The sequence below is a fragment of the Hemitrygon akajei genome, chromosome 2 (assembly GCF_048418815.1).
Source record: "Hemitrygon akajei chromosome 2, sHemAka1.3, whole genome shotgun sequence".
Taxonomy (NCBI): Eukaryota; Metazoa; Chordata; class Chondrichthyes; order Myliobatiformes; family Dasyatidae; genus Hemitrygon; species Hemitrygon akajei.
Genome location: NC_133125.1, coordinates 184011395 through 184036281, shown reverse-complemented (window position 1 = coordinate 184036281; position 24887 = coordinate 184011395). Strand labels below are relative to the sequence as shown.

Sequence of the window (24887 nt, the reverse complement as noted above, 5' to 3'; positions counted from 1 at the left end):
CGCAGAAAGTAGAGACGCTGCTGGGCTTTCTTTGCTATGGAGCTGGTCTTGAGGGACCAGGTGAGATTCTCTGTCAGATGAACACCAATAAATTTGGTGCTCTTAACGATATCTACCGAGGAGCTGTCGATGTTCAGCGGGGAGTGGTCGCTCCGTGCCGTCCTGAAGTCAACAACCATCTCTTTTGTTTTGTTCACATTAAGAAACAGGTTGTTGGCTCTGCACCAGTCCGTTAGCCATTGCACCTCCTCTCTGTAAGCTGACTCGTCGTTCTTGCTGATGAGACCCACCACGGTCGTGTCATCGGTGAACTTGATGATATGGTTTGAGCTGTGTGTTGCAGCACAGTCATGGGTCAGCAGAGTGAACAGCAGTGGACTGAGCACGCAGCCCTGGGGAGCCCCCGTGCTCAGTGTGATGGTGTTGGAGATGCTGCTCCCGATCCGGACTGACTGAGGTCTCCCAGTCAGCAAGTCTAGGATCCAGTTGCAGAGGGAGGTGTTCAGGCCCAGTAGGCTCAGCTTTCCAATGGTAAATGGAGCTTAGAAAAATAGAGGGCTATGGGTAATTATGGGTATCTGTATGGGTAATGGGCTATGGGTAAACCTAGGTAATTTCTAAGGTAAGGACATGTTCGGCACAGCTTTGTGAGCTGAAGGGCCTCTATCGTGCTGTACGTTTTCTATATTTCTATGTTTCTAACCAAAAATGACCCATTTATGCTGACTGCCTTCTTTTTGTTTGTCAGCCAACATTCTGCACCATAATTTACATTTTCTACAATAACCTTTGATATGACACCATAGTAAACGTTCACTGGAAATCTAAACGCATTTGATCCACCTTTACCCACAGCATATTATCACTGTAAAAAGAGGCCAATAAATAGATCAAACATGATATCCCTCTCACTAAACCATGTTGATCTTTGCTGATTCAGGGATGTTTGTTTTAGGTGTCCTGTTATCATGCCTAATGATTAAAATCTCATCTGTGCTCTCAGAACCCATTAAATCTTTATACCTCATTTTCCCTGACCCTGTTCTGCAACGGTTTAATCCAGATGCATTTGAAATTTCTGCACTTCTCAAGCTCTCTCCTCCTGTGAACTCCTGATATTCATCTCTCCACCACTGGTGTGTGTGCTTTGATTTACACAAAGACCAAACTCTGAGTTTCCCTGTCTGAAACTGTGCACTTGTGCTCCTCCTTTCAAACCGAACTCTATGTTCAGTCCAGGGTCACCGGCATCATTATTGTTCCCTGTGACTTGCTGACGTATTATTTTGCAATTTGCCTCTGAAGTGTCACAGTACTTTTCATTATATTAATGCCAGTAGCTGGAGATTTTGCTACTAAATCTTGAACTATAATCTGTGTTGAAAGTTTATTTGTGAAGTGGGCTTGTCCAGGAAGTTCCTGAATGAGGACATGAGGAAGGAATAACAATATTTTGAACTTTGATGTTTTATAAGCTGAAAAAGAACTTGGGGGTAAAAGCCACAGAGTTGAAAGCTGCTTTTGAATGAAAATGTTCTTGTAAGTATCCAAGTGAGACACAAGTGTCCTACCCATTCCCAACATTGCCACTGTCTGGATCATGGGGGGAGCCTTTCCCTCGATCCTCAGCTCCAAACTGATTTTGTGTTACATTGAAGTTCAACGCAATGTGAAACACAAATGAATTGAGTCAGCTCCTCTCAGGGTCCTTTCTATTAAAGACTCTCTGGAGTCAGTTCAGAGACAATTCCCAAATATTTCCAGACATTCTATGTCACTGCAAAACATCAGCTCCTAACTGGAATGAACAGGACAACTTCACCCAAATGTAGAGGAATGGACAGGACAGGAGTTGGCACAGGGTGTTGATAATTCAGAGAAGATTTAACTTGATTTCTTTTTCTTTTTGAAAATATGTCACATTTCACTTGTTTGCAAATTTATACCCACGTGTATTAAACAATGACAGATACCTTTCAGTAATTCCCTTATCTTCCTCACATACAGAAGTGCTCTGGTATAAAGTGAAGAAAGCTGCTGTCCAATGATCATCACACCAATCACTACAAAGTCCATTGGGGAAAGGCCTGCAATTAAAAATAAATCAAATAAAAAAACGTGGAACAAATCTCCAAAGAAATGTCAAGAGAACTTCCAGTGGTTGCAACAACCAAACTCTTACACTGATGTCCCAGTGAAGGGAACATGCCAATTCCCACCCAGTATGCTAACCTGTGACCCAGACCTATACCATCAGACCCTGTAGTAGATTAGCAAGACAATGAACTGCAGTGCCAGGCCAGAGTGAATAATTCATGGTACCCACTCTATTTTCCATGTGGGTTTCTGGCCCAGTCTTTATATGTCACCTGCTGCCAATTTCTGCACTGGCTGCTCCTTCTGGTTTCAATGGCCAGACCTTAAGGAGTTCATTAAGGTCCATAGTTCCTTTCTTCCAACATCCACATAAATTTCATGGAAAGTTGCTGAAATATGCATTCCAATTCTGACCAGTTTCCGTAGCATCTGCTGTTCATAACTGGAGCTCGATGCCAATTCTTCACTGGTGGAAATTTCTCAGCAGAGGCATACTACATGATTGCAACATAATTACCCTTATTTCATGATGTGGTCAACAGTCCATCAGAGAAGAGAAAGCTGTACATGGCATTCATCGAACACTCAGACATGTCAGTCACTGTCACCAGTTCCATCACTCCAGATGTTTGTAGTTGGAATGTTAGGTGTGGCCTGACTAAAGATAGTACAGTTGTAACGTGATGTCTCAACCTTGTACTCGATGCCCTACCGATGAAGGCAAGCACACCACGCACCTTCTTTACAATCCTGTCTGTCTGTGTCACCACTTCCAGGGAACTATGTACTTGTCCTAAGTTAATTACCATCTCCCATTCCTATGCCCAATTACACAGATGATCTTGGTCTTGTTCTATACTTAGACAACTTTCTTCACTGTCCACTATCACACCAATTTTGCTGTTGTCCGTGGATTTACTGATCATGTCACCTACATTGTTGTCCCAATCGTTAACGTCAATGACAAACAACAGGGGACAGGGCACCAATCACTGCAGTACACTATTTGTCATCCATTGCCACCTCTGCCTCTGACAACCAAGCTAAATCTGCTTTAGTGATGCTGCTTGGGAGAATTATTTTCTTGGATACTAGTGAGAACTTTGTTTCTCTTTAGGAAATAGCACCAGGTGATCCGTTACATTCTCCCAGGGAACATAAATGGTCCCTTGGTTTCATGTCTCATCCAAAGGCAGAGGTGTACTGGAGTGTTAAATTATCAGAGATTACACAGACCAGGACTGCATTCCCTGCCGTTTACTCAGGTGTAATTGGAGTTTTCAAGATATTAATGGTAGATGGAAGCGATTTCCATATGTTGGGACTGAGAAACGTTACCACAGAAATTTCCTTACAAAGCACCATTTTGATTCAGTATTTTACAGTTGGGATTTACTTTTTCCAGAGTGGAAATGCTCTCCACAGAAATTCAATAGTGTGCTGTGTACAGTGGTCATCCTCACACCCTAATGGGGTTTCCACATCCGGAACAATGGTGATGTCATTTCCTGTACAACATCCTCCTGTCGGGAAACTGCAGTGTCATTAGACTGGAACTTGGAGATGCTCCTGACTACCTGCCATGGTCTCCTCTCAGTGAGTAAATGTAGCCTCAGTAACACCGTCTGAAGTCCCCATCACTTGTTTAAATGGCCAAGACCAGACTTCTGAAAATGCAACACTTCCCTCGCACTGGTTTGGGGGATGTGGGTCCTGTAGTTACTCCCCTCAGCTTGTCCTGAGAGGCTGATATTGAGCATCCCACTGGAATCTCTCATGATGGGAACTGGGTAGAGACTCCAGGAAACTAACCCAGAGACAATAAACTACTGGTCTCTGTGTGCTGACACTGTGATATCATTGTATGAACACAATTAAACCTCAATCAAATCTGGCACATCAGCAGCCCCTCAGGATTAGGGTTGATCTGTTTCCACCTCAATACCATGGGTTCTGATGTGAATATTATTATTATTTAAATTGTATTATTTAGCTGCATCATTCTAGAATTATTTTGTTCTCCTTAACATTTGTGTTTAAGCAAACTACATTAAAGAATTTTGAATTAAACAATTGTGAATGATAAGAGTATTGGTCACGTACCTTCAACCACAATCCAATAAATTAATGCAATGTATAGGGCGGTAAGTGACAAAGTATTACAGATCCACAGGATTAGAAAATAAAATGCATCTCCCTGACGTCCTGTGGAGAAATAAAAAAAGAATATGAAAGCCGTTAACAATAAATGCAGACTGATTATGATGCCGGAGGTCATTCTGGACATTAATCAATGCTAGCTCCCCAGGAAGCAATCACAATCCCACCGTTGACCCCACTTTAACCGTTACTCTCTCACCCCAGTTATTACCAATGGCAAATCCTCCATCTCATCTCCCCCAAATGTAAAAGACATAACAGTAAATGTCCTTGGTGAGAACTAGATAGATAGATAGATAGATAGATAGATAGATACTTTATTCATCCCCATGGGGAAATTCAACTTTTTTTTCCAATGTCCCATACACTTGTTGTAGCAAAACTAATTACATACAATACTTAACTCAGTAAAAAATATGATATGCATCTAAATCACTATCTCAAAAAGCATTAATAATAGCTTTTAAAAAGTTCTTAAGTCCTGGCGGTTGAATTGTAAAGCCTAATGGCATTGGGGAGTATTGACCTCTTCATCCTGTCTGAGGAGCATTGCATCGATAGTAACCTGTCACTGAAACTGCTTCTCTCTCTCTGGATGGTGCTATGTAGAGGATGTTCAGAGTTTTCCATTATTGACCGTAGCCTACTCAGCGCCCTTCTGTTCTAAACCATCAGATCCAGCTGCACCTGATTCAGCATCATCAGTCTTCCTCCCCATCACTAAATTATTTGTTCAAAGATTAACCTGAAGTGCAAGGATAATCCCTGATTTGCTCTTGTCTCTGTAATTTTGCTTCCAACAACATGTTCGATGCCCATCGATGGGTGTGACTGAGACTGTCCACCTGTCTCTGTGGTTCCCTCCCATCCCTTTGCCCACTGGATCAATGTTCCCAAATGTTCCTGTTGCCCTGGTGTTGAAATTGCATCTCTCTCTCACTGGATTCTATCCCATCTCAGTTCTAATTTCAGTTTCTCTACAAAGCCACCGTGTGTCTGTGTCAGGCTTCGTGTCTGTGGACTCACTTTCATCAACTTCAGTTCTGAATGTTATCTGTTTAATTTTATTGTTTGTATTTTTTTCTACACATCGGGTGTTTGACGATCTCTTTTTAATGGGTTCTATTGTGTGTCCTTGTTTTGTGGCTGCCTGTAAGGAGACGGATCTCAATGTTGTATATCGTACACATACTTTGATAAGAAATGTACTTTGAACTTTGATGTACCATCCCCGTTCTAAACCTGCCCCTTCTTGTTCAATTGATCCTCTTCACTGCCAACTTCTCTTCCAGGGCAAATGTTAACTGACATTGTTAATGGTTCCTTCTCCTCAGATATTGATCCTCCTACTTTGAAATCTCCCAACGCCACCTCTCTTCATTTAAATAAAAGCAAAATCCTGCAGCTCAGCCATGGCAACATCACTGTCTGGTCATTCAAATCCATCCGGTTGCCTGGTGACTGGAGCTGAACACAATGTGTCCAAAACAATATAATGACTGGAAAACCCCACGTGTTGAGAATCTGAAATACACTCAGTGGCCACTTTATTAGGTACACCTGTACACCTGCGCGTTAATGTGAATATCTAATCAGCCAATCATGTGGGAGCAACTCAATGTATAATAGCATTCAAACATTGTCATGAGGTTCAATTGTTGTTCAGACCAAACACTAGAATGGGGCAGAAATGAGTGACTTTGACTGTGGAATGATTGTTGGTGCCAGATGTGGTGGTTTGAACCTGCAGAAACTGCAGATCTACTGAGATTTTCATGCATAACAGTCTGTAGAGTTTACAGAGGATGGTCCAAAATGGAAATAAAAAAGAGCGACAGTTCTGTGGGCAAAAACATTTTGTTAATGAGAGAGGTTGGAGGTGGATTGCCAGACTGTATCAAGCTGACAGGAAGCTGACAATAACTCAAATAACCACGTGTTACAACAGTGGTGTGCAGAAGAACACCTTTGACAGACAACATATCGAGCCTTGAAGTGGATGGGCTACAGCAGCAGAAGACCATGAACACACACTCAGTGGCCACTTTATTAGGTACAGGAGGGAGCTGATAAAGTGGTCACTGAGTGTATCAGAGAAAATGCTGGAGGTACTCAGCAGTAGAAGCAGCATTTGTGCAGAGATTTGATGCTTCTAGTCACAGAGAAGAGTGAGAGAAATCCTGAGAATTACAAGAGAGAAAGAAAAACAACGGTGTACGATACACTGCAGTTGCTGGAAATTTGGAATAAAAAAGAATTCTAGATTTCCATTTCTGCATCTCTGGAGAATGGAAAACAGAGTTATGGTTACACACTCTAATCTTGTATCAGAAGTGGTCAGTTCGAACATAAACTGCAATGGCTGGTTATCTGAAATTGATGAATTCATTATTGCAGCTCTTGGGACTCAATGTGGAATAAGAAATACTGCTCCTCAGTAGATTTTGGTGGAACTGCAGGAAGTATTAGTAGTGGACCAATCAATTCAAAGAGAGAGAGAGCTTTGCCCAGGTCGGGGAGAAGTGCACAGACACAGTAGCTCAACAACGCGCAAGGATGCTGAGAAAGCCCCGAAATGAAAGAGAGACACTGTCTAGTGGAGCAGTCATGGAAGGAGTGGTCATCAGAGTAGTACAAGTCAGAGTAGAAGGGCTTTGGCTCATCGGAGCCGTGGCGAGGATGGGCCTGGATGAGGTAGGTTACTTTTTTTTCCCTCTAACAAGAATAGTTGGTATGACTGTGAGGCCAGTTTTCTGTTCTGGGTACCAAATGTGGGTTATCCGGGAGACTTCCAGACTTCCTGATGGCCACATCTGTGCGAGGTGCATTGAGCTGCAGCTCCTTAAAGACCAAGTTATGTGAACTGGAGCTGGAGCTCAATGACTTTCGGCTTGTTAGGGAGAGTGAGGAGTTAATAAGGAGCTATAGGCAGGTATTTACCCCAGGGCCACAGGACACAGATAAGTGGGTGACCGTCAGGAGAGGGAAGGGAGGATATCAGGTAGTGGAGAGCACCCCTGTGGCTGTCCCCTTTAACAATAAGTACTCCATTTTGGGTGCTGTTGGGGGGGGGGTAACCTACCTGTGGTAAGCAATAGTGGCCATGCCTCTGGCACTGAGTCTGGCCCTGTGGCTCAGAAGGGTAGGAATGGAAGAGGATGACAGCTGTAATAGGGGACTCCATAGTTAGGGGGACAGAAAGATGATTCTGTGCGCACAAACAAGGATGGTAGATTGCCTCCCAGGTGCCAGGGTTCACGATGTTTCTGAATGCATCCACAATATCCTTAAGGGAGGGTGAGCAGTCAGATGTTGTGATACATATTGGTACCAACAACATCAGGTAGAAAAAGGGTGGAGGTCTTGAAAGCAGAATACAGGAAGTTAGGAAAGAAGCTGAGAAGCAGGACCTCAAATGTTGTAACCTCAGGATTGCTGCCTGTGCTACTCAACACTGAGTATAGGAATAAAATGAGGTGGAGGATAGATGTGTGGCTGAAAGATTAGAACAAGGCTCTAAGATTCAGATTTTTCGATCATTGGCACCTCTTCTGGGGCAGGTGTGACAACAAGGACGTGTTGCACTTGAGTCAAAGGGGGACCAATATCCTGTTAGCGATGTTTGCTAATGCCATTGGGGAGGGTTTAAACTAGATTTTCAGGGGCGTAGGAGGATGGGGATGTTGAAATACAAGGAGAAACAGCTTGTAGGGAAGTTGTGAGGAAGCATAGGCAGATGTTAGAACAAAGATGCACTCAGCCTGATGGTTTGAGATGTGTCTCTTTTTTTTTTGCAAGGAGTTTCATAAACAAGGCGGATGAACCTACAGCATGGATCATTAAGTGGAACTATGATGTTGTGGCCTTTACAGAGACTTGGATGTCTCAGGACCAGGAATGGCTTCTGAGTGTGCCAGGCTTTGGATGTTTTAAAAAGAACAGGGAAGGAGACAAAAAAAAGTGGGGGTGTGCCATTGCTAATCAGGGATAGTGTCACGACTACAGAAATGGAGGAAGTCATGGAGGGATGGTCTACTGAGCCAGCGTGGGTGGAAGTCAGAAACAGGAAAGGGGTAATAATTCTACTGGGTGTTTTTTTTATAGATCCTCAATAGTAACAGGGATATCAAGGAGCAGATACGGAGGCGGATTCTGGAACAGTGAAATAATAATATGGTTGTTGTGATGGGAGATCTTAACTTTCCTAATATTGATTGGCATCTCATTAGCGCAAGGGGTTTAGATGGGGTGGAATTTGTTAGGTGGGTTCAGGAACATTTCCTGACACAATACGTAGATATGCCAACTAGAGGAGGGACTGTGCTTGATCTGGTATTGGAAAATGAACCTGGTCAGGTGTCAGATCTCTTGATGGGATGAGCATTTTGGAGGTAGTGACCACAATTCTATCTTTTTCATCATAGTGCTGGAGAGGGATAGGAGCAGACAATTTGGGAAAACATTTAATTGAAGTAGGGGGAAATATGAAGCTATTAGGCAGGGACTTGGGAGCATAAATTGGGAGCAGATGTTCTCAAGGAAATGCATGGCAGAAACGTGGCAAATATTCATGGGACATCTGCATGGTGTTCTGCATGGGTATGTTCCATTGAGGCAGGGAAAGGATGGCAGGGTTCAAGAACCTTGGTGTACAAAGGATATAGAAAAATCTAGTTAAGTAGAAAAGAAAAGCTTACAAAGATTCACAAAACTAGGTACTGTTAGAGCTCTAGAAAATGACAAGGTTGCAAGGAAGGAGTTTAAAAATGGAACTAGGAGAGCCAGAAGGGACCATGAGAAGGCCTTGGTGAGCAGGATTAAGGAAAACCCCAAGGCATTCTACAAGTATGTGAAGAGTAAGATGATGAGTCATGTGAGAATAGGACCAATCAGGTATGATAGTGGAAACATGTGGAGTCGGAGGAGGTAGTGGAGGTACTTTACTTCTGTATTCCAGGGAAAAAGACCTTGGTAATTGTGGGGATGACTTATAGCAGACTGAACTGCTTGAGCATATAGACTTTAAGAAAGAAGAGGATGTGCTGGAGCTTTTAGAAGGCATCAAGACGGATAAGTCACCAGGACTGGATGAGACATACCCGAGACTACAGTGGGAAGCGAGGGAGGAGATTGCTGAGCCTCTTGCGATGATTTTTGCATCATCAATGGGGATAGGAGAGGTTCTGGAGGATTGAAGGATTACTAATGTTGTTCAATTGTTCAAGAAAGGGAGTAGAGATAACCCAGTAATTTATAGACCAGTGAGTCTGACTTCAGTGGTGGCTAAGTTGTTGGAAAAGATCATGAGAGGCAGGATTTATAAGCATTTGGAGAGACATAATCTGATTCAGAATAGTCAGCATGGCTTTGTCAAGGGCAGGTCATGTCTAACGAGCCTGACTGAATTCTCATTGATGAAGGTAGAGCAGTGGATATAGTATATATGGATTTCAATAAGGCATTTATTAAGGTTCCCCATGCAAGGCTCCTTCAGAAAGCAAGGAGCATGGGATCTAAAGAGACCTTGCTTTGTGGATCCAGAACTGGCTTGCCCACAGAAAGCAAAGGGTGGTTATAGATGGTTCATATTCTGCATGGAGGTCAGTGACCAGTGGTATTCCGCAGGGATCTGTTCTGGGATCCCTCCTCTTTGTGATTTTTATAAATGTCCTGGAGAAAGAAGAGGAAGGGTGTTTTAGTAAGTCTGATGATGATACAAAGGTTGGAGTGTTGTGGATAGTCTTGAGAGTTGTCAGAGATAACAGTGGGACATCGATAGGATGCACAATTGGGCTGAGAAGTGGCAGATGGACTTCAATGCAGGTATGTGTGAAGTGTTTCATTTAAGTAGATCAAATTTGAAGACAGATATAATATTAACAGTAAGACTCTTGCAATGTGGAGGTTTTGAGAGATTTTGTGGCTCATATCCATAGGACACTCAAAGCTGCTGCACAGGTTGATAGTGTTGTTAAGGTGTATGGTGTGTTGGCATTCATCAATTGGGATTGAGTTCAAGAGCCGTGAGGTAATGTCACAGCTATATAAGACCTTGGTCAGACCTAACTTGGAATACTGTGCTCAGTTCTAGTCACCTCATTGCAGGAAGGATGTGGACACTATAGAGAGAGTACAGAGGAGATTTACAAGGAATTTGCCTGGATTGGACGGCATATCTTATGAGAATGGGTTGAGTGAACCTGGCCTTTTCTCCTTGGAGCGATGATGGATGAGAGGTGACCTGATTGAGGCGTATAAGTTGATGAGGGGCATTGTCATGTGGATAACCAGACACTTTTTCCCAGAACTAAACTAGCTAACCTGAGGGGGCCTAGTTTTAAGGTGCTTGAAAATAGGTACCGAGGGGATGTCAGGGGCAAGTTTCTCACACAGAAAGTGGTGGGTGTGTGGAATACACTACCAGCAGCAGTGGTGGAAGCAGATACAATAGGGTATTTTAAGTGCCTCTTAGGTACACGGTGTCACAACCACGGATTCGGCAGTGCAGTAGATACGGCAATTGTGCTTGTGAATTTGCACGTCAGGTAATTATTATTTAATCATGACAGTATTTAACTCCATTCTTGCCATCATAATGCTTGTTGAGACTTGGACAGAGCATAGCAATGCTTCGCTGCTGTTTTGTATTCGGCCTTCCTTCAGATATTGGACTTTCAAATCAATGACTCCGAAGACTAGCAGTATTCATTTAATGTTTAAATGTTCTTTTCAGCCGCAGTGTAGGCTTCGTTTTCCTTTGAGAGTTTTAGCTATCAGCCCTGTTTTGGCTTAGCGTTTATTGTTTTCTTTTCCCTTTAACACTGTTTGTATTAAATTCTGTGAACTACCAACTTGCTTCAGTGTCTCTCACTCTGCACTTGGGCCATATCCGAACCATGGTGACAGCACGTCTTGACCAGAAAGATGGGCCCAGCAGAGAGAGAACAGTTGAACTTGGCTGTGAGAATCACTGGTCAGGTAGGAGATCAGCTACAGGCAATGGAATCTGTTCTCAGTGAAGTTATGGAGGCAATGAGGCAGGCAACCTCATGCCAACAAGCCAGTCTCACTTGGAGGAACAGGTGTTGTCCCTAGCTGCAGCTGTACAACAGCTCACCACAGACAATTGGAGTCAGGTCCGCACTCACGGACATTATCCACGAACTTACTGTGAACAGCCAGCATCAGATGACAGCCATTAATGTTCTCACCAGCTCAATTCAGCAGCTTCAGGCCGCTTCAGTCCCGCTCCCAGCATCTCACATGTCCTCCTTTTCTGCTGCCCCGACAATCTCTACTACTAATGCTCCCACTCCTGCGCCCAGACCAGAGCCGACTCACATGATCGTTCAAGAACCGAGTATTCTACCACCAGGCAGATATTCTGGTGATTCTGATGGTTGCGGGAATTTTATTTCTCAATGCGAGCTGGCATTCCAAGCTCAGCCTGGATGTTTTGGTGATGATGCACGAAAATTGGCATACATGGTCAATCTTCTTGATGGTCCTCCACTCAGCCTATTCAACGCTTTACGGGAGCAAAGCTACTCCATGGCCCGGTCGTTCTGACATTTCGTGGCGGAGTTAAGGAGGGTTTTTGATCTTCTAGTACGGGGTCAGGAGACTGCTCACTGACTCTTGGACCTGCACCAAGGCAGAGGAACTGTGAGAGTCTAAGTAGTCAAATTCTGTACCCTTGCATTAGAGATGGGATGGAATGAAAGATCCCTCATCACTGCCTTCCAAGGTGGGCTGAATGCAGAGGTCCGGCATGAAATCGCTCTCCAGGACGAGCAGGATAGTCTGGATGACCACATTAATCTGGCTATTCGAGTTGACGACCAGGTAATTGAGTGGTGCAGGGAAAGAATGTTTCAAACTTCCTACGCGCCGCCAGATTACTGTCTTTCCTTGCCCCCTCCCCGTCCCTCACCTGATCACCGTCTTTCCTCACCCTGTTCCCCTCCCTCAACACCCAGCCCACAGAGGAGCCTATACAAGTGGGGTGCATACACCTGTCTCAGGAGGAACGAGAGCAGTGCTGGATGACAGGTTCCTGCCTTTACTGTGGTGATCCGAAACACTTGTTCCAAGCGTCCAGTGAAAGAGATTACCTGTCAGCAGGGAGGGGAATCCTGATGGGTCGGTTCTCTCTTCAGTCAGCTTCCCCTGATTCTGTAATGCTCTCAGCTTCCTTGGCGTGGAGGTCTCAGACCCATGAACTTAAGGCGCTTACTGACTCCGGTGCAGCTGGGAATCTTATGGACATCTCTCTCGCTCAAAGATGGGGAGCTCCAACTCAGGAATTAAGAGAAAAGATCAACATCAAGGTGCTGGATGGTTGACCTTTGGGGCTCGGCCAGATCCACCTTTCCATCCAACCTCTCTGACTGGTGCTTGAAAGCAACCTTCATGATGAAATATCTTTCTATCTGGTTAATTCACCTGAACTGTCACTGGTACTGCTCTTCCTTGGTAATCCCGACATAACCCACGGATCAATTGATCTCTGAAGGCACTCCAAGAGTGGGGACCGGCATACCTTTCTACCTGTCTGAGTCCAGCTCAAGCTCCATCCCATGTGTGTTGCCCTTAAGGCATTTGTTCAGCTTTATTACATTTTCGCTTTAGTAATTTGTTTGTAATTATTTTCTAGTTAAAGTTAAGATTGTTGAAAGTAAATTCATTATCTGTATTGTATCGCGGCTTGCGATGACGTCACACCCGGTTTCGCCGCGTCTTGTGGGTAAATACCAGTTTGGAGAGACGGGAAGGCGGGGGGACTTGTGTGTGCAGGATCAGCGCGAGAAAAGTTTCATTCTACGCACTAAGAAACATCATAGAAGCAACGCCATAAGTTCATAAGATAATCGATACGTTGGAGTAAAAATGTTAATGCTGATTCTGTTAAAAGGAACGACGATTGATAAAGTTTATTTTCTTGTGCTATTGAAAGCGTTGCTGGATAGTTCGTGTTGAAGTGTATTTAAAGTTGATGGCATAGGTAGATTCTGACTGTATGTTGTACTTTAATGTAATATAGTTTGTTGCAGTTTTACTTTTACAAATGTTTATAATGTAAATGTGATGCCAAGAAGAAAACAAATACTGTATATATTTTGTATTGTTTTATCAAGTTTTCATCATATGTTAATGTGGAAGAGTGAACAGTGAACGGTTAATGTAACTGCGATCCTGCTTCATTGACTATGGTTTAACTCGGTGTTTAGTTCAGAGTTTCTACACCTGCACGAGAACACTACACCATGAATCCCCTCCTGTGTCAGCTAAGGCTGTGGACCTGTCTGGGATTCTGGCTAAACATGCAGGTCTCCTTGATGAAAGAAAAAGGCCACCACCCTGCCCCCACACCGGCCATATGACTGTGTCATGGACCTCCTACTTGGCACTTGTTCTCCCCGGACCGACTCTTTTCCCTCTCTTCTTTTTTGTGGCAAGCTCCATCCCTGCATCAATTATTGGCCCCGGTACAACAACACTGTGAAACCTCTTCCCTGGCTGGCGTCTGCTTTTGAACATCTCCAGGAAGCAACAATCTTTTCCAAAATTGATCTGCGCAATGCTTACAATCTGATTTGCATAAGAGAAGTGGATGAGTGGAAGGCAGCTTTCAGCACCTCCAATAGCCACTATGAATACCTGGTGATGCCTTTTGGTCTTCCTAACGTTCCTACTGTATTCCAGGCCTTGGTTAACGATGTGCTCAGGGACATGTTAGACCAGTTTATGTCTGGATATTTGGAGGACATCCTTGTCTATTCCCGTTCTCATCAGGAGCACGTCCAGCATGTCCAGAGAGCACACAGATGCCTTCTTGAAAATAACCTGTACGCCAAGCCTGAAAAATGTGATTTCAATAAAGACCAGGTGTCATTTCTTGGGCCATATACTTACCCCATCCAGGTTCAAATGGACCCTAGTAAAGTTCAGGCAGTTGCAGGGTGGCCCAAACCATCTACAGTCAAACAGGTACAGCGCTTCATGCGAACTTTTATTGCCGCTTCATCTGGAATTTCGGCTCTATTGTGGCTCCAATGAATGCACTCACCAAGAAGACCTTGGCAGGATTCTATTGGATGGACGATGCTAACCAAGCATTTTCCGAGCTAACGCGATGTTTCACCACTGTCCCGCTGCTGCAACACCCCGACCCATCTCAGCCATTCATTGTCAAGGTAGATGCATCCAGTGTAGGCACTGGAGCTGTCCTCTGTCAGCACTCGTCTGCGGATAGCCTGCTGCATCCTTGTGCTTTTCCTTCCTGTCGCTTGACTCCGTCCAAAAGGAATTACGACATTGGGAACCGGGAGCTTCTGGCTGTCAAGGAGGCCCTGGAGGAATGGTGATGCTGGATGGAGGGGGCAGAGCATCCATACTTGATCTGGACAGATCACAAGAACCTTTCCTATATTCAGGATGATAAGAGACTCAATTCTCGCCAAGCCTGTTGGGCTCTTCTTCACACATTTCAATTTTGTCCTCACTTATCATCCCGGCAGCAAGAATACAAAGGCCGACGCTGTCTCCCAGCAGTTCGAAGAGTCTGAGGAAAACGCCAATTCGGAGCTCATTCTTCCTCGCTCGTGTATCGCTTCTCCGGTGAACTGGTGAATGGAGGCAGAGGTGAGGGCCAACCAACAATCAGATCCAAGCCTGGATGGGGGGCCTCCCAGCCAGCTGTTTGTCCCTGCTGCGGGGTATTCCAAAGTGTTGGAATGGGATCTGGCTGGTCATCTGGGAATTCAACGGACTCAGGAGTTTATAAAGAGACAATTTTAGTGGCCATCTATGTCCCAGGATGTCGACGACTTTGTATCTGCCTGTCCCACCTGCAATCGGAACAAGACATCACGCCAGCATCCTCCGGGTCTGTTATGTCCACTGCCTGTGCCCCACCGCCCCTGGTCCCACCTCTCAGTAGATTTCATCACTGATCTGCCCCTGTCTAATGGGAACAGCACCATTTTGGTTGTTGTGGATCGATTTTCCAAGCCTGCCCACTTCATTGCCCTCCCCAAGCTCCTACCAGCTCATGAGACTGCCACACTCATGGTTCAACATGTGTTCAGGCTCCATGGCTTTCCTCAAGACATAGTCTCTGACCGTGGATCACAGTTCACTTCTCACTTTTGGAAGGCTTTCTGCTCTCTAGTAGGAGCCATCGCCAGCCTCTCGTCTGGCTTCCACCCCCAATCTAATGGCCAGACTGAGAGAGTGAACCAGGAGTTGGAGACAACCCTACGCTCTCTTGCCTCTTCCAACCCCACGTCCTGGAGCTCCCAATTGGTTTGGGCAGAGATTGCCGACAATAACCTCCAGTCGTCCTCCACCGGTCTGTCTCCCTTTGAATGTCAGAAGGGATTCCAGCCCCCACTCTTCCCTGATCAGGAGATCGACGAAGGAGTTCCTGCTGCTGAACAGCTGATCCAGGCTACAAGCGCACCTGGAGACGAGCCAGGGCTTCTCTGTGCCTTCCCAGCAGGCTGATTGATTCAGTCGACAGGTAAGGCCATTCAAGCCAGGAGAGGCGGTCTGGTTGGCATCAAGGGATCTTCCCCTGAAAGTTTATAACTGGAAATTGGCACCGCAGTATGTGGGACCATTTGTAGTGGAAAAGGCCGTCAGAAAGGTGCCCTATATATTGCATCTGTCAGCATCACTGAAGATCCATCTAGTATTCCATGTTCCCCAGCTCAAGCCAGTTACTACCTCTCCCCTGGCCTCAGTCACCCCACTTCCCCCTCCTCCCTGCCTGGTAGATGGTTCCTTTATCTATAATGTGCGGCACCTCCTGGAATCTCACCGGGTACGTGGTAAGGTCCAGTACCTTGTGAACTGGGAAGGGTACGGCCCAGAAGAACATACTTGGATCCCAGTGAAGAACATCTTGGACAAGTCACTGATCAGGGACTTCCAGCAGACACAGGTCTGTGGCGCCTCAGGGGCTGCGCCTAGAGAGGGAGGCCCTGTCACAACTACGAATTCAGCAATTGTGCTTGTGAGTTTGCATGTGTCACATAATTATTATTTAATCATGTTAGTATTTAACTCCATTCTTGTCGTCGTAGTGCCTGTCGAGACTTGGACAGAGCATAACAACGCTTTGCTGCTGTTTTGCATTCGGCCTTCCCTGAGATATTGGACTTTCAAATCAATGATTCTGAAGACTAACGGTATTCGTTTAATGTTTATATGGTCTTTTCAGCCACAGTGTATGCTTCATTTTTCTTTGAGAGTTTTAGTTAACGGCCCTGCTTTGGTCCAGCGTTTATTGTTTTATTTTCCCTTTAACACTGTTCGTATTAAATTCTGTGAACTATCGATCTTTTCGGTGTCTCTCACTCTGCACTTGGGCCATATCTGAACTGTGGTGACACACAGAGCTCGAAAAATAGAGGGCTATGCACTAAGGAAATTCTAGGCAGTTTCTAGAGGAAGTTACATGGTTGGCACCACATTGTGGGCCAAAGGGCCTGTTATGTACGGTAGATTTGTGTGTTCTATCTTCTAATAATGGGGAAATCAGAGAGAAAAACTAAAGTGATAAGCACCTTGAAGCTCACTGCTATCCTTGGTGTTCTGCAACACAGCCATACAATCTGTAATGGCTTCTCCAATGTGCAGGAAACTGCTGTGAGGACACAGAATTGGAAGTACAAGTCACTCACTGCTTTACCTGGAGGGGTTATATGTGTGCCAGGAATGGTGAAAAATGAGGTAATAAAGCGGGTGTTGCAACTTCTTTGGTTTTGGGAGACAGAGATGTCCCATGTGGCAAAATGCATAGGAATGAAAGGTTTTCTCAAAAGAAACTTTTGCAAACACCCAGGAGAAATTGCCACCGAGTCTGAACGAAAGAGCCACATGTACTGTAGCTCACCAGCAGGTCTGAGAGACAACTGCTCAAACCCCCTGACACGAGATGGGGAGTAGAACTCCCTTCACAACTCTGCCCTCTGTGTGAATGAGCCCCTGTTTCCAAAGGCACAGCCACCATCAGGATGAAAGGGCATCTTTCCCTCAGTCCCACCTCTAAACAGACTTGGTGACACAGTGAGATGAGACAACACAATGCAGCAAAAACAAGTGAATGAAGACGGCTCCTCTCATGGCCACTTCTCCCAAATATCTTCTGCAGTTTGGTCAGAGGTGACTCCAGGACTGTTTCACTGCAAAGCACCTCAAAACTGGGAAGAATGGGCAATTTCACCCCACAGGTCACAGGGACAGAGGGGAAGTGGGGGGAGGGGAGTTGTCGATGGTGAATTGATTATCCACATTTTCCTTTGTTTAAGATAAAGTTCATTCATGTTTACTGGAAAGTTCATGCAAGAGCAAATTAATCAATGACAGATACCTCCGAGGGTTTTCCACCTCCACTGGTCCGGTAACATCGCTGAATGAAGAGCTGGTACAGAAATCACCTGTCCTGCAGTCAATACAGCAAACATTGCAACATCCTTGAGGGAAAATCCTGAAATTAAAATTAAATTCAAATCATTAAACATCTAACGGGCAGTGGATAATGAATGATGCAACCACCATAATGTTCCATAATTTCCTGCCGAGAAGGGAATGTTCCAACCCCGGTCTAATCTCACCGATCTGTGACCCAGGCCGACACCAACTGACTCTACTCTGAGAATCATTCATCACAATGCATCATTATACCAGTCAAGAATGGATTATTCAGGTTCATTTATTTATCAGATGTACATCACAACATACAATGAAATGTATTGTTTGCATTAACAACCAACACAACCTGAGGATGTGCTGAGGGCAGGGCAGCCTGCAAGTGTCACCACACACTCTGGTGCTACTTTCCACCTGATGTCAGGGGCTGCTACACAAATGCACATGTGGGCAGTTTGTTCTCATTGATCGGTGAAGTGCATTATCTGCCGATTGATCCATCCCAAGAGTAGGAAGAACGAGAAGAGCATACAAACTCAAGGAATCAATTCCAAAAGGGTTACACCAACAGGAGATTTGTAGAAAAGGTTAAGGAAGTAACAAAGTTAGGATCTTTGCCTTCATGGATAGAAATATAAAGAGGAAGAAAATCATTGTGAAACTTTCTAAAACTAGTCGAGAGTGGGAGATGAACAAAAAATACCTTGGGGATTTTTTTAATACACAACAGTTGGATAGGACCTAGAATTCATTATCAGGAATTGTGAAGGAGGATCGCTTCTCGGCCTTTTGGCTAAGATCAAGTGTGTGTGTGTAGGAATTGTGAAGGGATATTCAATAGTAACTTCTTAAGTGGGCTAAATAATTAGCTGAAAGAGAAAATTGATAGAGCTGTGCGAATTGAACAGAACAGTAAGACTCAATAATTGCTCTCTGAGAGAACCAATCCATTTATAAAAACCGAATGACTTCCATCTCTACAATAACTATTCTGGGATTCTGTGAACCCAATTAATTCAGCTTTTGCCTCTCTCTGCTGCAACACTGATTTGCATCGACTGCATTCAATAGCCCACCAATATGGTCTGAATGTTAACTGCAAAATGTCATTCATAAATGAAGCTTACCTCGCAACATTAAGGTGTAGTTTGTCTGGATGGAGCTGACAGGATTGGTTGTGATGCAGGTGTACACTCCACAGTCTTCAGATGAAGCACTTGGGATAACAAGTGTTCTGTTTTCATCTGTTAGTTGGTGACGCTGGGAGATTTCCCCTCCATTCTTTTGCCAATGATACACATTCAAATCTCCAAAGACTTCACAGGTGAGCTCGACCGTGGAACCCAGTGATTCGATGTTGGTAAATATGGAACCTTCTGACAGCTCATCTAAAGGAGAGAATATGAAACCATGATATTCCTATCTTGATGTAGAACATAATTTTACCATGTGACATTGCACCAGATACGTACAAAGGAACGAAAGCACAGTCGGTTCTACACATCAGATACATACACAACAATGGAAATAATATCCATTTAACCCCTCAACCCTGCTCTGCGATCGCACAAGATCACAACTAACCTGATGATAGATATTCCCATTTCCCACGTTAACCTTTCACCTTGTTGCTTATCCAGGATCGGTCTATCTCTGACTGAAAAATATTCAAAGATTCCAAACCATCTTCTTCAGAGCTGTGGAAGCAAAAACTCAAAACTGTTTCATCTCTGCTTTAGATGTTCATTTGCAAGTTCATAGACGTGCCAGTCAGAGCAGGAATAGGATGATGGTACAGATGAATGAATGGCTCAGGAAGTGGTCAGGGTTTCAGATTTCTGGATCATTGGGACCTCTTCTGGGGAAGGTATGACCTGTAGAAAAATATCAGTTTGCACCTGAAACCAAGGGGGATCAATATCCCTGTGGTCAGGTTTGCTCGAACTGCAGGAAAGACAGGCAGAGGATGGGGCAAAATTCCAGTCAGTGGGATGAGGTGAAGTGTACCATGGGGGAAAAAATCAAAAAGGGTGATGAATACAAGACTGATGATGACATATTTGAATACACACAATATACGGAATGAGGCAGATAATCTTGTCATGCAGATAGAGACTGGCAGATACAAGTTTGTGGTCATCGCTGAGATGTGGCTGAAAGAAGGTCATAGCTGTGAGCTGAACATCCAAGGATACACCTTGCATCGAAGGGACAGGCAGGTAAGCAGAGTGAGTGAGGTGGCTCAGTTGATAAAAGAATGAAATCAAATCATCAGAAAAAGATGACATAGGATTTAAAGAGGTAGAATCCTTGTGGGTAGAGTGAAAATACTACAAAGGTAAAAAGACCCAGATGGAAGTTACATACAGGACTGCAAACAATAGACAAGATGTAGTATTTAAATTTCAAGGGGAAACAGAAAAATCCTGTAATAAGGGCAATGCTACAATAGTCATGGGGGATTGCAATATGTAGGTAAATTGGAAAAATCTGGTTTGTGCTGGATCCCAAGAGAGGGAATCTGTAGAATTCATATGAGATAGCTTTTTAGAACAACTAAGATAACTTTCCCCACTAGGGGAAAGGTAATTCTAGAATGGGTGTTGTGTATGAAGAAAATGTGATTAGAGAGCTTAAGTTAAAGGAACTCTTGGGAGGCAGTGATCATACTATGACAGAATTCACTCTGCAGTTTGAGAGGGTGAAACTATATCACGATTGCAGTGGAATAAAGGGAATTACAGAGGCCTGAGAGAAAAACAGGCCAAAGTTGGTTGGAAGAGGACACCATCTGGGACAGCAGCAGAACATCAAAGGCTGGAGCTTCTGGGTGCAATTTGGCAGGTGTCGGATAGGTATATCCCGTAGATGAAGAAGTACGCTTAAAAGGAGATGACGCCTCCGTGGGTGACAAGGGAAGTTTAAAGACAGGGTAAAAGACAAAGAAAGCATAACAGTGCCTCTAATTTCTTAGAAGCTTGCGAAGACTCAGCATGTCATCTGAAACTTTGACAAACTTCTAGAGATGTGCTTTGGCGAGCATATTGACTGACTGGCCAAGAGCAAATGGAAACACCAATGCGCTTGTATGGAAAATCCTACAAAAAGCAATGTATATGACCCAGTCCAACATGAGTGAAGCCCTCCCCATTACTGAGCAAATCTACAATGTGTGCTATTGAAGGAAAGTAGCGTCCATCATCAAGGTCCCCACTATTTCTTCTCGCTGTTGCCATCAGGAAGGTGGTACAGGAGCCTCAGGACCCACACCACCAAGTTCAAAGATTCAAAGACTCAAAGTACCTTTATGATCAATGTGTGTATACAGAGTACAACTCTGAGATTCATCATCCTGCAGGCCGTCACACAACAAAGAAACACTATGGAACCTGTTCAAGAAAACATCAAGCATCCAATGTGCGAAAAAGAACAGATTGCGCAAACAGATAAAAACAAGCAGACAACACACTCAATATTGAACATCAGACCAGGAGTCCAGTAGTCTTCAGTTGAATCCCGATCAGTGTCGGACCACTAGCCCACTGCAGACCATAGCGCAAAGCATTCTTCACTAGGGTGCCCCAGACCGTATCCATAAGACATAGGAGCAGAATTAACCCATTCAGCCCATCCACCCTGCTCTGCCATCCCAGATCTGGCTGATCCCAGATCCCACTCAACCCCATAAGCCTGCCTGCTCGCCCTATCCTTTGATACCCTGACCAATCAGGAACTGATCACCTTCCGCCTTAAATATACCCACGGACTTGGCCTTCACTGCAGTCTGTGGTAGGGCATTCCACAGACTTAATATTCTCTGGCTAAAAGAAAAAAATCCTCCTTACCTCTGTTCTAAAGGATCACCCCTCAATTTTGAGGTTGTGACCTCTAGTTCTGGATACCCCCACCAGAGGAAACATCCTCTCTACATCCACCCTATCTAGTCCTTTTAACTTTCAATAGATTTCAATGAGATTTCCCCCCCCACCACCACCACACTCTTCTAAATTCCAGTGAGCACTGGACCAAAGCTGCCAAACACTCTCATATGTAAACCCCTTCATTCCCAGAATCATCCTCATAAACCTCCTTTGGACTCTATCCAAGGACAACACATCCTTTCTGAGATATGGAGTCCAAAACTGTTGACAATACTCCAAGTGCAACCTGACTTGTGTCTTATAAAGCCTCAGCATTAACTCCTTGCTTTTATATTCGATTCCTCTTGAAACAAATGCCAACAATGCATTTGCCTTCTTTACCCGACTCAAACTGTAAATTAATCTTCTGGGAGTCTTGCAGAAGGACTCTGCACCTCTAATGTTTGAACCTTTTCCCTATTTAGATAATAGTCCAGACTATTGTTCCTTTTGCCAAAATGCATTTCACAACACTGTATTCCATCTGCCACATCTTTGCCCATTCTTCCTGTAACTCTCAGGTTTGGCCAGTGGTGCTAGTCTAGGGGAAGACAGCCTCTGGCGCATCCAAACCTGAGAAATCTTGTTTGTGTGGATGTTGCGTGATGTGTTCCCATTACAAATCAGTACCACAAAATAACGAACAGTACGCATGTGCAATTAAATGATTGAGCTATATAATTCTCAATTTGACTATAGGTTTAGTAAAGAAAACAAAAAGAAAAAGGGCCCATTTTAATAAAACAATGCACACGTTGGAGCTCAGTTTTCCCCATCCGTTCATTCTCCATTGATTTCCCCCGAGTGTCGGCAACTCCCGACCATTCCAAGTCCACTCCGTCCTGCAGTCTAAGACTTCCCTGTCCTGGCATCTTCTCTCTCCACCTACTGCTGAACAAAAACCCGCGAATCCCTCACTCTTGGACACACAAGAAAGAAAAACCACTCCCCTCATTGGATGCTGCACATTCCAAAGCCCCCGTTATCTCTAGTCATAACTCAAACACTGCTGCTACAGAGAAACCATTGCATTAGCAGTGAAACCTTCCCCAAGGCGTTACACTTTCCCCATCAAATTTAGTCATGATGTCCTCATGATGTTGAGATTATTCACCAACCCATCCTGCAAAACACAAAGTCCAACCCAGGTGTAAAAGGCAGGGACATAGCTCCCCAAAGTGGTAGGGGCCACACTCTGTTCCCCCAGTGCTACATAGGCCAACCTATCCAGTTGTCTCCTGACTCTGTGAGACCTCATCTACCTTTTCATGTTCTGGCACTACTGGGGATACTTCTGGTCTACCTGTCAAGGCCTCCCCAGTCTATCCCTCATGCCCACCTGCAACTCAGACCCCTCTGTCCCTTGGCTAAGCCCCACTTCATCCCTTGCAGGGTCCTGCTGCAACCCAGGCTGTCCAGAGATACCTCCACCGATTTCACCTGACTCAGTGGGAGAAGGGTTGGGGGTCTCTTTCTCAATCAGTGGGGAGTTAGCAAAAGGCAACGTATACCACATCTCCAGATCCTCATCCTCTGTATCAATATCTGTCTCAGTGGTGGGGTTCAGCCTAACCTAGCCTGCTGTTGGTCCTGCAGTTGCCCCGCATCACTGCAGAGTCCTCTTACTAGGTGTAGGCTCCAGGTTGGGCTCTGGGTCAACCTGCACCTCTTGTCACAAAGGCCGAAGTTGGTTCCGATGGAGAATTTTAACAGCCCCATTCCCATCCTCTGGTTTCACATCTGACTCTCCACCACATAGGGCGTAGCCGCCCAGCGGTCAGCCAACTGATGCTTCCCAAGTAGCCCCAAATTCCTTATGAGGACTCGGTTTCTCGGCAGGAGTTGGGAGAACCTTACCTTTTGATCATAACTCTTCTTATTTCCTTGATTCTGCCTGGCAGCCACAACCCTTAAGCCCTTTACAGCTCCTTTCCCATATCAGACACATATTTCAGATAAGTCTTCGGTAGTAAGTCGTCCTTGTCACTCCCAAAACAAAGGTCAATGGGCAACTTCACACGCAAACACCAGATAGAATGGCAAGTACCCAGCAGCTTCATTTCAGGTATAGTTGTAACTGTGGACCAGATGTCCAATATGTTGACTCTACCTGCTCTTCCTGCTGATCTGAGAGCATGTCTAGCAAGGTCTGGTTAAACCTCTGGGCTGAGGATCACCCTGCAGATAATAAGGAGTGGCCCTTGACTTCTCGACTTCAGGAATGTCCAGTAAATCATGGATGAGCCTGCTCTCAAAATCTTGTCCCTGATCACTATGTATCCACCTGGGGAGGGCAAAATAAATGAAATTTTTCTCCCATAACACTTTGGTCACTGTGGACACCCTCTGGCCCTTGGTAGGGAAAGCTTGTGCATATCTGGTGTAGTGATCCGTGATGACTAAAACATTCGCTGTGTAGCTGGCATCGGGTTCTATGGACTGGAAATCCATACACACCAGGTCCAGGGGCCCTACACTCTGCAAGTGGGACAAGTGAGCTGCCCGCGTAGGCAGTGTCTTCCGCCGTATGCATCAAATGCACGACTTGCAGTATTCTTCAACCTCCAGCTTCATTAGGGGCCAGTAATACCAGTCTCTGAGCAATCCATAGGTCTTTTCAACCCCAAAATATCCAGAATCATCATGAAGTGTCTTCAACACAATCCTCTGATACTGCTTCAGCAGAACCAGCTGGGAACGCGGAGGTCGGTCTGGAGGTGATGTGATGCAGTATAGGATCTGGTTCCGCAACTCTAACCGGGGCCATTCTCTTAGTAATGGAGGCACCACGGCGTGTTTCGTCCTCTCCGCCTGAGCCACATCTCCCTTTTTGACTGCTGACCAAATGATACTGATGTCCGGGTCATCTCACTGAGCAGCTGCCACTTCCCCAGAACTCAATTCCGGCAGCTGATTTGTCTTCAGAGCAGTCAGGTTACAGTAGATTTGTGGAATGGCATCATCAGAAGCTCCCAATTGACGCACCACTTGATCCTGCCCCTTCTTTCCCTCTGCCTTCACGGTGATGGCAAACTTACACATGGCTCTCCCACTCTTCATCCCTGTCCAGCCCTTCATGTATACATCGGGACAAAGCATCAGCATTAATGTTCCTGCCTCCCAGTCGGTACTTCAGGCTGAAATCATAGGCAGACAATGCCGTTAACCACCGATGGCCTGTGGCATCCAATTTCGCTGAGGTCAGGATTCAAGTTGGGGAATTATTGTCCGTCCTCACCTCAAACTTGGCACCACAGAGGCAGTCACTCAGCT

At 44.9% G+C, this 24887-nt stretch overlaps 1 protein-coding gene across 1 annotated transcript in view; it reads right to left on the bottom strand.

Moving 5' to 3' along the window:
- Window positions 1-24887, bottom strand: part of LOC140721584 (uncharacterized) — a 113791-nt gene that overhangs the window by 82138 nt on the left and 6766 nt on the right. Inside the window, exons 4-7 of the mRNA XM_073036407.1 lie at window positions 18822-19082; window positions 17636-17752; window positions 4201-4302; window positions 1974-2087 (exon numbers count right to left, since the gene is read on the bottom strand). Coding sequence (XP_072892508.1) covers window positions 1974-2087; window positions 4201-4302; window positions 17636-17752; window positions 18822-19082 — 594 coding nt within the window. The remainder of the gene's footprint in view (window positions 1-1973; window positions 2088-4200; window positions 4303-17635; window positions 17753-18821; window positions 19083-24887) is intronic.